The sequence below is a fragment of the Argiope bruennichi genome, chromosome X2, assembly GCF_947563725.1.
Source record: "Argiope bruennichi chromosome X2, qqArgBrue1.1, whole genome shotgun sequence".
NCBI classification, from domain to species: Eukaryota; Metazoa; Arthropoda; class Arachnida; order Araneae; family Araneidae; genus Argiope; species Argiope bruennichi.
Window position 1 is genome coordinate 61931293 of NC_079163.1, and position 11459 is coordinate 61942751.

General features: G+C 31.8%; 1 protein-coding gene across 1 annotated transcript; it reads left to right on the plus strand.

The window, feature by feature from the left end:
- The first annotated feature begins 2899 nt into the window (after positions 1-2899).
- On the plus strand, positions 2900-11226 carry LOC129960952 (mite group 2 allergen-like Ixo r 2). Its single transcript, XM_056074715.1, has 4 exons — positions 2900-3036; positions 3113-3232; positions 5654-5832; positions 11097-11226. Exons 1-4 carry the CDS (start codon positions 2958-2960, stop codon positions 11187-11189), a joined length of 471 nt encoding a protein of 156 aa, XP_055930690.1. The 5' UTR covers positions 2900-2957; the 3' UTR covers positions 11190-11226.
- The last annotated feature ends 233 nt before the right edge of the window (positions 11227-11459 follow it).

Below are 11459 nucleotides of genomic sequence, written 5' to 3' on the forward strand. Positions count from 1 at the left end.
TTACAACTAACAATTTTAACCACAATAATTTACTTCCTCTGAAGTAAAATCAATAAGAATCAAGAAGATGCTAAGAGCACCATTCCCATTTTGTTGCCCACTCGAGATGTTGAAGCTTGGAGAGGGCCTGCTTGCTCGCATTTTTTCATCCCTGCTCTACCAAAGTCACAGCAATATCATTGTTTCATGTTGAGGAGGGAGGTTGGTCCTGTTAAATGCAGGTCCAAATCTGTTCAAATTTCTGCTACTTCGATTACAAAATTTCAGCATTACGATCCTATTTTGAGATTTTCTTTAAGAGAGTTATTGTTTTTTCTTTCTTAACCCTGATGGCAAATTTAACGATTGCAGTAAGTCAAAAAAGTATCCGAATTCCTCTTAGTGCTTCTAATCTTTAAAAGTTAAATTCAAAGAAAATATATCATACAATTTGAAAGTAAGTTCTCTTTAAAAATATATAAACTACATTCGCTTAAGATGTCATTTAAATATTTATATTTACATCATCTACAAATTACCCAATTACGACCCCCCCCCCTCATTTTCGTATTTTAAATAACTCTCCATTATGAAAAAAATTACAGATACAAAATTCTAGACAAATTGTTTTTAAATAATCGGCAATATACAAGAAAATATATTTAGGGACTGTTTTAACATATATAAACGTAGCAAATGGACCACTCTATTATTCGGCCAATTTATTCAGTTTTTACCAGAAATTTATTCAGGTTTTTATTTCAGTCATTAATACAGTAATTTTGCTCTAAGGAAGAGAAAAGTTTTTTTAATTGCATTGTTAGGAGCGATAAAAGCATGAATAAATAGGAATTCGAAATTAATGCTTTTATTTGCATTTATTTATCGCAAAAATATTTAATTACAAATAAATAAATAAATAATAGTATTTGAATTTAAAATTAATATTAAATAAAACAAGCTTAAACTATAAAATATCTGGAAAAACTAAAAAATGAAACGTATGCTTATTTTCTGAATTTTGCGCGTGCTAATAGCGTAGTGCTGTTGATTTACATGCTCAAATTTCCAATAAACGGTACATTATTTTTAAGAATTTTTATATTTAATCGCATTTGAATAGAAGGAGTATTAAACAACAATAACAATTAATTTATTGAAATACTTTTATGCTTTGATTTCGTTTCTAACAAAGATATTTTGTCAAAGTCTAGTGACCTTGAGTTAAGAAATTGCTATTTTACTTTATTCAATAAAAGCTTATTCATCCATGCTTTTAACACTATTTATTACCGTTATATAATTTCGTACTTCGTAAAGAATTTTGCTTCTGCGCATATTTATTTATTAAAAATTTCACAAAACATTTCTGCACTATACGTTGCCTCCATTTGTCCTTTTAATGATTAAAACGCAATTTTGTTTAAAATGTAACTGAAGTAGAATATGTAAGAAATACCATTTTTTTTCTCCACATCTTTACATTTATTTGCAAAAAAAAAAAAAAAAAAAAAAATCTTAATCTAAAGCAGCGTTGAAAGATTTGTATTGTTTCCCTTTTAGTCATTTTTTTTTTAATTCTTGCGAGAGAATCCCTTTGTAGAGATTGAGATGCTATTCCTCTCACCGAAAGAAGTTTGTGTAAATCTAAATATGAATATGATTCCCTACTTGAAAAAGTTTTTTATGCACTTATGGCACACAAACTTTTACAAAGATAGAATTTTACAATTTTATTCTATAATAATTAATTTCGGAATAACGAGCAATATTGGGATTTTTTTTTCTTTTTTTTTGGATTGTGTCACCGCGCATTTTCGTTAATATCTGGTCTCGAATCCACGATTCTCCGATCCCAGAACCAAGACTTTCCAACTAGGTCAGTGTGGTCTTTACAACCGTGCACGAAAGAAGTACACACACCGGAGAATATCAGATAAGGATGTACTGAACTGATTAAAAAACTGGAACAAGAATTGGCAGCTACTCAAATGATGAGTTTCAATTATCCAAGACAGATAGATGCATAGAAGATAAATTGTGTTTTATATCTGTCTATTCAGATTTAAACATTGACAAAATCTTAAATAATTTTTACATTTTTTTTGTCCAGCTTTGACAACATATATTCAGGCATTCATTATATATTGCAAGAAGCTGTGTAAATAAAATATTTTATGCTACTTATTTAAAAAATTTTGTGCAAGCGTATTATTTTATAATTTTTTCCTTCTTTCCCGGATTCACTCACGTTAAGAACTATTAAATGTGAAAGATTTCTTGAAATTAAATGCAATTCATTTAATTCATAAATTTTGTTAAATTGCATTCTTTTTTTTTTTCACATAAGGGCATTAAAACCTTTTTCAGGATAGAGTTGTGACAGAACTCTTTTAGTGTATAGAACTTGAGGAATGTATATTTATTTTGTCTAAGAATTCCTGTCTTTGTAAAAGTTACATACCAACTGAAAACATTGAAAAATTATTTTAATTAGACGGATTAGAATCATTCCAGAGATCTGGCCAATATTGTTTTTTTGGCATTGAGGTTTAGTTATACAAAGATTATAAAGGATTTATGACCAAACAATATCTATTGAATTTATAAAGGTGTCTTTAGACATTAAATTAAAATGAAGCCTTTAGATCTAACTTTAAATGGTATGTCGATTATCACACCATTTAAAATATAGGACATAAATTTGAATTGCAGCTAAACAGTGAATTTCTATCACAGGATTCGAAAAGAAATGCTATTATGTCTAGGGATCATTCTTTAGTAGCATTATTTTTTAACATTTAATAGCACTACGTATGGTATTATTTTTTCGAAAATGATTGCCTTGATTTCTACCATTTTTTAAATGGTTATGAAGTGAAATGAGGCTTTTACGTTAAAAAAAAATTAGATCATGTATAAAAAGCAATTTTAGAAGTCTTATATGATTCTCATTTTATTGTGAATAAAGATATATTATGTGCTTAAGAACACTTGTTTTCGTTCTGTTGATTAATTATGTTGTATCTGAACAAGTACCATTTGTTCCTTGTAAAGGTTAGCAAATTCTTTTATCTAATTATAAAATTCTGATTTTTGTTTTGGTTGGCTGATTTTCTCTTTTATATTCTAGGAAAATCTACGGTTCTAAGCGTTGTGATCACTCCTTGCAACTCTAGGGAGATTGAAGGATGGAAGACATGTATTCTTCCACATGAATTTACAGTAAGAGTAGAGGCTGCAGTTCTTGCACGTAAGTAATAGTGAATAATTCATATAAATTGATGTAGCATGATTTTTGAATTTTATTTCCTTTAAGAGTTTAAATGGTGCGTTTTCTGCTGAAGTTGTGTTCTTTTTAGTTGAATGTTGTTGTTGTTGTTGTTTTCTGAGAATTTTGGATCTTCATTTCATTTATCCATGCAAATATAAAATCGTGCAGGATTACCGATTCGTTTAAGGTAATAAACATTTTTAATTCTTTAACACTACTATTTAACAAGTAGTGCATCTCGTAACAGGATAACTGGTTTGAGATGATTATATCCGTCTCATTCTCTTTTGGTTAAAGCAATGTATATTGAAGTCTGCAAAGCATTTAAATTATTCTTAATTTGAAATTTCAAAACTTCAACCTAGATAAAAAAAAAAATCGTAGTATTTTTTTTTCGCTGTATATAGTTTCGAAATGGAAGATATCTGTCGTAGGTATCGTATTCATTTTGTAAAATGTGGTTAAGAAGAAATTATGGGTAGGGTTTAAGTGGTTATAAAATCCGATATGAATTTTTTCGTTATTTTTCAAAAGTTATTCCTGTAGATTTTTAATCATTCTGTACGATTATTATGAATATAATTCAACTTCAACTTATTATTTTAAAATGTACTTTCTTGGTAGATTTGCAATATAGCTGGTAATATCCACTAAAACTGGACTCGTGTTGCATGAGATGCGTTATCGGCGATTATCATATTTTAAAGTTAAAACTTCAGTTTCTCGTAACTACTTGAATAATTTTTCTCGTCGCTTGCAATTTCGCATATACCCGTGTAACGTCTGAAATGTCCTTACTGCATCTTTCATCATATTTCTTTCTCTGGAAATTAAGTTAATCAACATTGCTTTCAGTGCGTTTAAATCTCCAGAGATTTTCTTTGCTTCATAAATATTTTTACAAGTTCAGTAACAAATTATTAGCATGACCGAATTCACTCGACTCTTCCGTATACAATTAAAAGTTTGTCTCGCGCATAAAATTGCTGAATTTTTAATTCCGCAATTAAGTGGAAGTATGAAGTCATTTTAAAGCGTAATAAAAATCACTTTAAAACGCTAAGATATTTCATATGCCCTTATATTTGAAATATTAGAGTAATAAAATGTCCCAAATGGGATATGTCAATTAATTTGGAAGCAAAATCGTAGATCAAGGGATTAAAGTATGTCTTCAAAATTTGCTATTAAAATTCTGAATTTGCTCTTTCTGTATGAATTTTTAGGTAATCTAGGACAAGATCTTTCTTCGCAATGTAGCTTAATGGGAAATTTCTTGCCATTATCTTGCGTAACCTTTACCTTTCAACTAAAAATCTATTAAATTCAGTTATATTAGATCTATATTTTGCATAAGTCTGTTTAGCTTAAAAACGGGACAAAAGCGAATATAAAGTCATTCTTGCATGATAAAAGCAATTATCGGTTCATTTGGAAGTGAGAATTTCTCCTGATTAATCTCTATCACCGATAAATTCACATTACTCTTCTAACAAAATATATAATACATTGCATCAAAATCTGCAAGATTGCACTTTAATGTATTAATTGAAATCGATTTTAAGGTAAAATTTTTCATTCAAAGAAACTATCGGGAGAAAATCAAATTGGATAAAAATGTTGCAGTTTAAAATAACAAAGGGGTTAGTGTATTTTGTCCAAGAGTGCTATGGAATTTCAGATTGGATTTCGACGTAATCCGACGTGTAAGTTTGAAGTGCAGTATGCAGATCTCGCTCCTTCAAAATATGAAGGCTGGCTTGTGACTTAAAATTATGGAATCTTCCCTTTTAGTAGTTTTAAACGGAAGGTAATCTACAAAATAAAAGTAATTGTATAACGAATGTTCAAAATCTAAGTATGACTGAAAGCATTCCAGCACATACTGGTATGTATCCTGTTACGCAATGCTAATAATAACATGAGGATCTTTGAATTTTCACAATGACGCACGGAACTTTTACAAAATAAACATTCATGTTGCACAAATTTTAGTTTTTAAAAAATGAACGAAGATGTTTATTAATAAAAATATATCATAACTGAATTATTTTTATATTGTTATAGGGTGCGACTCGAATGGTCCCACCGTGCTACATGCGTTCAACAAAATATCGCAATATGCATATTTATGCATCACAAAAAGTGGGACTTTAAAGAGTTTATTCTTCCATCGTGAGGAGGAACTTAGTTTATTTAATAATATTGGTACCAATCGCGCAATAAGTAGCCTAAACTTTTTGGAAAACGACTTCCATATTATAATTGTGAAGATGATTCTGGGTTTGAGTCTAAATCATAAATGAATAGAAGCAACTGTAGAATTAATCTTCACAAAACCATTATCCTTTCCATAACTCAAATATTTTGCATCTGTAGTTAAATTTGTTTTTCCTCTAGCTTTCAGTGCATCTCAGTTGGAAACGGTAGCAACTGCCACTCTAAATGGCCATACGATTCCTCTTCCCAATTCTGGAAGCAATCCGTGCTTAGAAAACATAACGCCCGGGTGTCCTGTGAAGGAAGACAGAATGTACATATTTACATTCCACTTCGATGTGCTAAAATATTATCCATCGGTAAGTACACATCGGTAACACACTTTTTTTTTTTTTTTTTTTTTTTTTTTAGATGAGAGTTGCTGTAAAATCTTTCACTACTGTCAAAATTTAAGCGAGGCTGCGAGCCTCAAATAATAACTTTTATTTTCCCTGCATATTTGACAGTTTTTTTTTTTCCTTCCCCCTAAGCTTTTGTAAAAAAGCTGCCTGCACACTTCGATTAATTAGTACTTAAAATTGAATTTTTTAAGTTTATATCTTAAAATTAAATCGAATTGCAAAGAACGTTTCTAAGTTTCTAAAGCAAACTTAGAGCTGAATCTTCTCGGTCATTTAGAATGTTAGAGGGAGGGGTAGAAGGGAAGCGGCTACTTTCTAAATCTTGATTTATTTGCATAAGTTAAAATTTACTCGCCAAGCTTTCGCACCGCATATTTTTAGGTAGTGTACAGACTTTCGATTGTAACAAACTCCTTTTGTTTGTAGAAGACGGTTACTGACTTTAGGATTAATTTCATTAGTTGTGTATTTTCTTTGACTTCAAATCCGGAATGAGCAATAAATCTTTATCCCCAAACTGATACGACTTCTTCCCGTAGCTCTTAACCCTTTTGTCTCGAACAATATTCATTTGCAACACTTGCAAAATGTGTCCAATATAGCGTTGTGTTGCGTAGCCATCATTATGCGATGGTTACTAACTCTTTAACGAATATACACATTCAGAATTTTTTTTCTCCCTTTATTTCGTAATGATTTTTAATCTTGTCAATATCCTTAAGCTTTTTATGAGCTTTCGCAAATCCTGGCCAATTCGTCCGCATTACTCAAATGGTATAACGCTTTCCTTCGGCACTAAAAGGGTTAAACTAGTTGCTAAATTAGTGTAGCTAATGAATTCTCATGGCGTTATTTAACTTTTCAATGAATCTTCATTTTAAGCATTGATAACTCGTAAGACTTTCTGTTGGTGGAATTTGAATTTACAAGCGAGATTGGCGACTACTTAAAGCTTTCCGTGATATCTTGCTTTTAAATTGACTGAAAGATGTTTGAATAGTTTAAGATCTACTCTCTCAACCTCAAATTTTTTTATGTAAATTCTGTTGCAAAAGGTAGTGCATTTAACTTGTAATAGAATTTAACTTGACCATCTAAACGGAATATTTTTTGAATAGCCGTTCACTTTACACGCTCTCCAGCATTTATGTCGGATTCCGGTAAGCTAATTCAATAAACTGAATTTGAAGATTTAATAGTTTCTAGATTGGATCTCCTACAACAACTTAATGCCAACTATACCCAGTCGTGAAACAAACGTCTTCAATTTTATAATATAATTTGAAGAATCGAGAAATCAAACATCTTGTAAAGTAATTTTTAACCTTTCTTCTTGAAAGACCATTTGTGTTCATTAAAATTTGAAGATATTTAGGGGTTAATTAGGAGTCTATCGGGTAACTTATGCCAACGTTTAGGTGTGAAATTATTCTATGTAGTTTTAAAATGACAGCTTACTTTAGTCAATTTGTTTAATGGATATTTCTCAAGCAAGTAGGAAATTCGTGCATCTCGGTTCCACAAAGAATGTATTATAGCAATTGTCTATAATTTCTTGAATCGATCATTTAAATGAACACAAGCCACTTCCCCCAAGTTTCATATGCAAATGTCATCCAACATTTCAGACAACTGAACTTCATATTGTAACTAGATTATAATTCGGGTGATTCTCATACAATCGTCTTGAAGCGTATTCAGGTCGAAGGAATTCCATGGTGATTTATCGCATATTAACAATACGATTGCGAGTCTACGGCAACCATATGGCATATCATATCGCTCAAATCGTGCATCACGATTCGACCTCTATCCACTATGTATTCTTTCCTTGAATTGAAAGCATTTAGAACTATTTAACGCATTCTTTGATCGATGATGAAATGTGTACCATCGTACTTTGTATCGAAATGTAAAAAGCGGGTCTTGAGGGCTGCTACAATTTTGCAAAATTGACTTTACCCGAGCAGCAAGTTTGCCATATTTAGTCGTAAAACGAGGGTTAATAAGCATCAATCAATAAATCTTAATTCTAAATTAATCTAATTAGTAAATCAAATTGGAAGTACTAAAATTATGGGGAAATTGTATCCAATTAAAGTTTTAACTTTTGAATTTTCTATACGTCGAGTTTGAATTTTAACTCTGAAAGACTTTTGAAAAATGCAGAATTGGAACTTCGATTTCATAATATGGTAATTGAGGTTCAAGATTTAAATTTCAAGGCAGAATTCAGTGCAATTCGAGTGACTTTTGCAAATATCTGTCCGAACTCGAAAATGTTTAAGAAAGTCCAGTAATTGGATTTTAAGATGAATTTATTTTCACCTTATGAAAGGAGTTTGTGTATTATGGCACAAAAGCTGCGCCGCACTCATGGTATTAAAACATCTGTATTTAAAATATCGAAACGTGGATTGGCTACAAAATCCAAATGTGCAAAAATGAGCCGTAAAGTGAATGATGCAAGGTATGAAACGGTACTAAAAAGCGTGGTTAATGTCTATATACGATTATAAAAACCTAGTTAAAAAAAAAAACTAAAGGTTAACATGGCGAGTTTTGCAAAGCAATTCGCCTAAATCAGGGCGAGATTTCTGAAGAAAGTAAGACATTGTGATGAAAATCGTGGACATTCCCCAAGGTTTTAAACGGACATAGGACTGTTATAAATTGAGCAAAATGATGTTGGTTCATATCAAATGTTGACGGGTTAATCGAGTGTGATCAATCCTCAACTTGGTTAATATGGTGTCCAGTTTTCTGCTGGGTAATGTGGGCCAGAGATCGATTGTAGGTTTAAATGTATAGAGTTAATTAAGAATCTGTGCGTCCCAATCCGTTTGCCACTGGTAATGCAAAATGTGACATGTATATTTCTTGTAATCAGAAGGAGGAATCTGTTGCAAGAAAGTAGTAGCCAATTTAGCTGCCGTATCAGCATCTTAATTTCCTGATATTTCCACATGTACGGGGACCCAACATAAAATAATTTAAAATCCCTTTCAGATTAGCTTGTCATACAAGTTTAAAATGTTGAAAAGGAAAAGATTGCCATTCATGAAAGGTTAAAGGCAAAGAAGCGGCGACAGCTTCCAATGGAGGGCGCCCTCGTCTACTCCAGGGGAAAGAAATTAGAAAGCAAAAACTAAGTGGAACGAAAAGCATACACTAGGGTACCTAGGGGTAGTGAAGCCCGTCACACCTGTAGATGTTAGGGGATTATGAAAGGAAGTAACTTCTATAAAACAGAGCTATTAGCATTCATTTTATGAAATGTAAATTACACACAATCGACTAAATTAGAAATATTTAAATAAAAAAAATTAATAGTTGAAGTCTCTAAAACGGACTTTAAAAATTAAAGTAGAAGATTCATAGCTTCATACAGATTTACCCTTCAGATCGTCCTTAAAATTTGAATTTTAAGTTTACTTTTAAAATTCAATTAAAAGTTGTACTTTTTAGTCGTTTAAAAACGTTTCTTCGTTAAACGTATAAGGTTTTTATTGAAATTTTCTGCTCATTAGTCTTGTGTGTGTAAAATCGATTTTAATCTTATTTCTTGACGACAATTTGAATCGAACAAACAAATATTGCGTTGTCATCCAGTTCTCAGCTTCATTTAAATTTTCTATTCACTCGGGAAGTTAGTTTAAAATCGACCGGAAAATTTGCACCAAACAAGAGAACTAGTTAATCAAAACGCGATTTAAAAAATGGCTGAGCAGACGTGTATCCGTAGAAAACAATTACCGATATTTTTATTCGGCACTTCTCGAAAACGCCCGAATTTGAACAAAAGCTTTCGAAGCCATTATTTAGCCTTGTTTCTTAAATCTGGAACACATGAAGACTTGAGTAATAAATGGGATCTTTTAGGTTGAGGGTACAAATTGTTTAGATTCGTGTTAGGCAACCTCTTGCATAAATCTAGGCAAATGCAATCTCTTATCTGAATTTACAGAACTTGAATAATATGGATTTGGCTTTAAAAAGATTGTTTGCATTGTTCATGTGGTACCCGATTTTAAATATCAAACAAATCAACCTGTTGGAGGAAAATAAAATTCCATCGCGAAACGGAATCGTAGATAAAATTAATGGATATCGTAAATTTATCATTCGTATGTTGTTGCACATCGCATGATCGCTTTATATAGATGATATTTTCATCCATGACTCAAACAGTTCTTTGTTAAAGCGACATTTGGATGAGTTACTGCAAACAACTGACGATTCAGTAAAGATGTAATAAAAGCATGCATGAATTTCGAGGTATATATTTCTTGTATCTGAAAGTAGATCTTAAGTTGAAATTGATGTTTTGACTTTTCCAGCGAATCTCGCTTTAAAAACGAAAGATTGCACAGAATTTCAGGCTCCGCGAGTTTTTCAAGGTATTGCTTTCCTTAAAGTAGCCCGATCTCATATATTTCTAGTATTCATGAAACATGATCCGGTTATCGAAATTGGCAAATGCCTTATAAAATAAAAGAATCAATGAAGTTATTTTTATCGTAAGTGGATGATGCCCCTTGCACTTATTGTGCGGAATTTAGATGCCATCAAATTCGTCCAGAGAATTTTAAGCTAGTTGTTTATTACTTCAGTATGGAATGTACAGTATGATGAAACATTCCTTGTACTCTAATTTCGCCGCCTTACTGGTCTTTGATTGCCTTCAGATGGGGACGTTTTTCTAGGCCTGTAAAAGTAGTGAAGTATATTTATCATGCTCGTTTAATTTCGAAGACTAAAATTGGTTCACAAAACGCTTTTTCCTTTTTGAGAGTAAATAACACTAGGCAGACAGCGTTTCATGCTAGTTTATAAGGTAAACGAAATGCAAAGTTGAATTGTTAATACCAAACCAAATGCCTTCTTGAATGCAAAAACTTCGTCTTCAAAAAGTTCAAAGCATCTTCCAATTTTTTTTGTAATTGGAAGATGTGACAAAATTGGCATGGGAATTCAGGTCCCAAATACTCGGGGGGGGGGGAGCCATTTAAGTTAGCAGTTCTCGAATGAGCACTTAAACCTGAAAGACGGCAATGTCCACAAGACGACTTTGTATTTATTCTTAATAGTTTAGTGCTCTCTTCAGCTGGGCACTTCATACGTCTCATGATATGAATTGTCATTAAATAAACTTGTTCAGTTTAAATTTCGTGGGTTTTGTTAATGCCCTTAGCAAATCAATTACCTTTGTCTTCTTTCAGGGAAGAATGCAAATTCTCTTTCTTGTTCGTGATAAGAAGACGAAGCGAAATGTTGGCTGTGTGAAACTCCCTGTTGTCATAAGTGGCCAGTAATGTGTCAAAGCTCTGTAAGCAAATGGTGCAATAAAAAGTCCAACTTGATCTCGAGTCCATTTATTCACAATCTAATTACGAGATATTGATAGCTACAGACTTCGCGAATAATCCTCCGTTCGTTACTTTTAAAAAGACGTTACTTTCCAGGTTCGTGAGGGTTTTCAATATAGTATGTCAGCAAACTTGTTCACCCAAGTTTAAAGCAAACTAAATTTACCTGATAAGGCTTGTACAGTTGCATTGCAATGAAGTCTTATACAAATCTAT